This window comes from Dendrobates tinctorius, unplaced genomic scaffold (genome assembly GCF_039654945.1).
Source record: "Dendrobates tinctorius isolate UK_male_01 unplaced genomic scaffold, ASM3965494v1 ptg000028l, whole genome shotgun sequence".
Classification (NCBI taxonomy): Eukaryota; Metazoa; Chordata; class Amphibia; order Anura; family Dendrobatidae; genus Dendrobates; species Dendrobates tinctorius.
This window is the reverse complement of record NW_027361696.1, coordinates 44,895,771-44,901,609: the sequence shown is the minus strand read 5'-3', so window position 1 is coordinate 44,901,609 and position 5,839 is coordinate 44,895,771. Positions and strand designations below refer to the sequence as shown.

The following is a 5,839-nucleotide window of genomic DNA, read 5'->3' as shown; positions in this document are numbered from 1 at the left end:
CTTAGTGTAAAGAAATGACTCTTTATAATACTCAATGTTATTATACCCAATACTTATACCATTGTACCTATTACAATTAATTATTCTATTAATATTTCTTCTTTATTAAAATGTGTGAAGAAGAGGTATTAATCAAATGTGATGATGTAGTCAGGATCAAAAACATATTTCCCCCTTAATACCAAAAAACATATTGTTTCATGAAATAATTCATTTATCAAAACCAAAATTAAGATTAATTAATTTATAAATTTTGTGAATATTATTCTTGCGTTATACCATTTATTTGTCTGGAGATGTGTAACCATTAAAATTAATTTGAATATCATAAAATTATCCTTTGGAAAAATTAATTTAAATTTACATTTTCTTCATAAACCATTTTGATGTGCGATTGCACTTATCCACAATTAACTAAATCAAGAAATAATAACTAAAGAAATATAGAAATATATGTTGTGTAGCATTAAATATCTTAATATTCTAATAATTCGACTAACCTGCATATTTCTCCTAAAAATAAAGGTTTTTGGGTTTTTTCTTTTTCCTTGCATTCAGAATCCTGAGGCCTCACATACATCAAACGTTTCACATTACTCCTAAGCAGCTGCTCATACAAGCATCTGTCATCTGTCACTCAGACTGTCACATATAAGTTTAAACCAAATTATTCCACATACAGAGGTATGAATTCATATACAGTATATTAACCCAAATTATTGTATCCTAATTATCAATGCGCATTGTAAACTATTAAATTTAGTATCTTAATATTTCTTTGAATATTCCCCAAATAAACATAACATAAATATATGTTGAATTAGCTATACACTTGAAACTTGGGCCTGAAAAAAAAAAAAAATTAATTTGATTTGCAAAAGCTGAGACCCCTTAAAAATTCTTTTCACTAAGGCTACAGGGACATGGTATACCTATTATTAGAACAAGGTTCAGTTATCACCTGCTGTGGTTGTCATGTCAAACCATGCAATAAAGGCATACACACAGAACACATTTAAAATGCAGTTAGTTATATGAATATTATTTAAGTGTTAAATATATAAAATCATGCAATTATTATAACTTCCTGTGTAAATAGAGGCATAAATCCTTGTAAGATAATTATTCCCAATTAAGTCCTGCTTTGAAATTAAAATTCTAAGGAAAAATAAGAGATAAGGTTAATATCATATTCATAATTCTAAATATTATTACTGGAGTAGATTTTAATTTTCACTAAAAAATACAGTTCTACAATCTCTACTTCTACAAACACTCTATATATACTGTATGAATACGTATCTACAAAACTATAGAACTACAGAATTATACTCTATGCAATAATTACATATAACTGACTAATACATTGTATAAGACTTTTACACACACTACTATTTCTACAAACACTCTATATATACTGTATGAATACATATCTACAAAGCTATAGAACTACAGAATTATACTCTATATAATAATTACATATAACTGACTAATACATTGTATAACACTTTTACACAACATATAATTACTTTTTTAGCCAATTCCTAAACCCAAACTTATTTCTCTGTAAAAACTGTCCTGCAAAGTTCTTGTGATTTTGAAGCTGATGGATTGTCTGAGCAAAGTGTTCAGTTCACAGGCCATGATGTCACTCACCACCTGCTTCTGTCTGTCAAATTCCGCCATCTTTACAGAAAGAAGATCAGAACTTTGAAGTTTTCTTAACTCAATCTGTGAAGTTTTTTCGGTGGTCCTTTGCATCATTCCATAAGGCTTAAAGCAAACATGTGATTTTCTTCGTTCTTCATAGATTTGATTACAGGGATAGTTTGATACAGGCTTCTGATAAGATTTTACTCTGCCTGTCTATTCAAAATTAGCACGATTCTCATATTTTCAAGCAAAATCAAAGGATTGCGCACATTCAACTAAAGAATCTTTTTGTGACTCAATAACATGTGATGCAGGATTTAGAAGGCAAAATTTGCTTACAAAACTCTTAATCATGGACTGTGTTTTGACATTCTCAATGACTGTTCTGTACAAGCGGTCAAATATGGACATGAATGTGTAGGTACATTCCTTCCCATCAATCCTTAATTTTTGAAGAATATCAATATCTGGATAATTTTCATTTGATGCACAAAAAATCAGAATTTTTAATCTGTCTTTATCATTTAAGTTCACATGTGTTTCACCAGATATCTTTAAAGATAATCGCCTGGAAAATGTTACAGGAATCCACATTTTAAACACCAGATTTTTTTCCTCATTAGTTAAATCAAATTTGTCAACACAGCTTTCAAAAACCTCAGAGTTTCCACAAACGTGGATTTTGTTATCATATGCAGGAATGATTTTGCATATTTTTAACAAATTTTTCCTTACTTTACTTCGGAGTTGGGCCTCTGAGTGGTCTATTTTTAGTGGTACGTCTTTCCCTTGTACGGCATCTACGTCAGTTCTGAAGTCTTCTCCTACTTCTCCATCTTGTTCCACATCTGCAAGGTCACCTTGAATGGCTGCTACAGACACTTGATTACAGTCTTGTTCAATCTCCCTAACTGTACAGCCAATCTCGGGAACATCACTATTTTCCTTCACACAACAATCATTTTTGGATTTCTCTGACACCAACCTATGAAATATATCTACCATTTGTAAAATATTTTTTAATTTCCCTCTTTCTCTATTGAACGACACCAGCTTAGAATCTAACTTCAGATTTTCCATTTCACATTCTGCATATAAGCTGAGCCATAAAACGTATAAATTAGACCCATCTACAGACTTAAATTTCAGTTTACTCTGCTTAGAAAAATAAGTAATGACATCCATGTTTCTTACCTTGAAATATCTCAGCTTGTAGTTCCTTTGATGGGCTCTCGTCTTCACACGTCTACCTTCAGCACGTCTGGCACTTGTAGTACTTATCAATCCATCTGGCAATTCTTAGTCCTCACTTCTAGGTTCTGTCTGATTCTTGTGAGTAGTGGACTTCCTGATAACTTGCACATATGACTGATGTTAGCAAAGTTCAATCCCCCTTTTGGACAAGTTGAGGGAAATCCGCAAAAAAGTACAAAAATTCAGATCTGGCTGGATCTGATTGAGATGCTGTGGCATGACCGTAAAAAGGCAGCTCATGCTCAGAAACCGTCCATTGTGGCTGGATTAAAGCAATTCTGCAAAGATGAGTGGGCCAAAATTCCTTCAGAGTGTTGTAAATGATTAATTGCCAATTATCTCAAATGCTTGATTGCAGTAGTTGCTTCTAAAGGTAGTCTAACCAGTTATTAGGTTTAGGGGGCAATCACTTTTTCACACAGGGTCCTGTAGGTTTGGATGTCTTTTTCCCTTAATAATAAAGACCTTAAGTTAAAAACTGCATTTTGTGATTACTTGTGTACTTTGTCTAATATTGCAATTGGCTTGGTGATCTGAAACATTTAAGTTTGACAAACATGCAAAAAAATAGGAAATCATTAAAGGGGCAAACACTTTTCACACAACTGTAATTCTCCACAATTTTTTGTCCAAACCAATTAGGTTGTCCTATGATAATAGGACTGAGTCAACTATTATCCTGTAGGGCTAATGAGATTAGAAAACTAATATCATACAAAATTATTTGCAAATCTCATTATTATTTGAATGTTTTCCAGGAAAAAATAGAGCAAAATATTATTGGTATCTCCGACACAGAGAACAAAAATAATGTTGAATGTAACACATTTCGCTTCCCTGGGAAATGACACAGATTTGGAATATACAGATTATTATAAAACCTATACCGGAATTGACGATTATAAAACCATAGCCTTAGTGAGCATTTGCTTTGTCTTACTTGGCTCAGTGTTTTGTTTGTTGGCAATCATTGGAAATGGTCTTGTCATCTGGTTCGGCTTCTTCAGGATGAAAAAAACAGTTAACGTCGTGTGGTTCCTCAGTTTGGCCATCGCTGATTTCTTTTTTGCATTATCGATTCCTGTGTACATTACACAATTCTTCTTAGAAAATTGGTCAAAATTTTTGTGCAAGCTAATGCCACTCCTTTTTTATCTCAACACGTCAGTCAGCGTCTTCCAGCTCACGGTCATCAGTGTAGACCGTTGCATCTGTGTTGTGTTCCCTGTATGGTGTCATAACCACCGGAGACCAAGACTGGCTTTCATCATTGTCCTGATCATTTGGATAATTTCATTTGCTCTAGCTACACTCAGCATGATATTTGCAGATACTTCTGATGGAAAATTTTGCAGTTTCAACATACATGAATCTATTTTTAAAGAAAAGACAATATTTGGCTTTGTTGTCTACTTTCTTTTACCTTTTATTATCATTGTCTCCTGCTACATATTGATTGTCTTTTACATGAGAAGGAAACGCATCTTCACATCTTCTAAGCCTTTGAAAACCATCGTGGCCATCATCATTGCCTTCTTTATCTGTTGGTTTCCCACTTACTTGTTTTCCTTTTATCTAGCATTTGGATCCCGTTGGCTTAATATTTATGTACTTTATTATGGAGCTTTTATTGCTATTGTCCTAATAATCATGAATTCTTGCATTAACCCCATCCTCTATGTTTTCATTGGTCGAGATTTCAAGGAAAAATGTTGTGGCTCATTTCAGGCCACGTTTGAGAAAGCGCTTATTGATGACAAGGAGAAGGAAGACTGCAAGAAGCAAGAATGGAACATAGCTCTTACAAGGGCCTAATGCAGAAGACATATAAGAAATAATACAGTAATATGAATTACACATTATGACTCTAGAACAAGTGTTACAGCTAAAAGATATTTTTTTTGCTTACGGTTTTTTATTTGTTATTTACCAAAAATAAAGAAAGCTGAATCAGATAAAGATACCTAAATAAAATGACTTATCATTATGTAAGGTTAATTATATTCACTTTTATCTGTATAAAATAAATATAATAAATAAATGACATTGCTCTACTCTATTTATTGGTTTCCAGCATATTCAGAATAGGGATACTTTGGGTCTTTTTTCATTATTAAATACATATATTTTGGATTATGTAGAAAAATTTAAATTAGATTTCATGCAATATTTTATACCTTAGCCTTTTAAAGGATCTTTGTTTCCCTGCATAATGCTAACTTCAGAATGTGTAAACTGAGAATCCGTCAGTAAGCTCATTTTATCAGTGAGTTTGTAAGTCCATTTTTCAGAGCTCCTTTCAACTAATTTACAAGCACATGAAGGTTGGATGTGGCCTTTGCCCATAAATCAGAATAGTTCAGAAAGGAGAAGTTCAGAAAAAAAGAGGATACAAGTATTACAAACAATTCATTAGAATTAAAGATTGACAGTTTCCTTGCTCTACAGATATAGCATTTTCCAAACAATCATTCATCACGCCAAATAGATCATTTGAGTGAAATATTTGTTTACAATTTGTGTAATCATAGAATGTTAAATTTGAAAGGGACCTCCAGGGTCATCGTATCCAACTCCCTGCTCAATGCAGGAGTCTCTAAACCATCTCAGACAGATGTCTGTCCAGCCTTCATTTGATGACTTCCATTGAAGGAGAGTCATTGTTCTCTATTCTAAACAGAGTTTTCACCACTTTTCTAAACTGACTACAGAGAAAAGATTGTAATGAAGAATTATGTACAAAACCGCTATGCGTCACCCAGAGGTGTATCTAGGTTTTCTGTCACCAGGGGCAAGAATTCAGTTTGCCGCCCCCCCAAGTACATTTGCAAGTTGCACACTTAGGCTGGAGTCACACACAATGTATAAAAATACTCTCTGCCTGAACCACAGTGAACTGACAGCATGGGAAAAAGTTCAGAAACTTTCCCAC

At 33.2% G+C, this 5,839-nt stretch overlaps 1 protein-coding gene across 1 annotated transcript; it reads left to right on the top strand.

Moving 5' to 3' along the window:
• The first annotated feature begins 3,679 nt into the window (after positions 1-3,679).
• Positions 3,680-4,790, top strand: LOC141084907 (chemerin-like receptor 1). The gene has a single exon (XM_073569857.1). It carries the CDS (start codon positions 3,718-3,720, stop codon positions 4,720-4,722), a length of 1,005 nt encoding a protein of 334 aa, XP_073425958.1. The 5' UTR covers positions 3,680-3,717; the 3' UTR covers positions 4,723-4,790.
• The last annotated feature ends 1,049 nt before the right edge of the window (positions 4,791-5,839 follow it).

Coding starts and splice junctions, on each gene's coding strand:
- LOC141084907 (XM_073569857.1), top strand. CDS start 3,718: ATGTTGAATGTAACACATTTCGCTTCCCTGGGAAATGACACAGATTTG.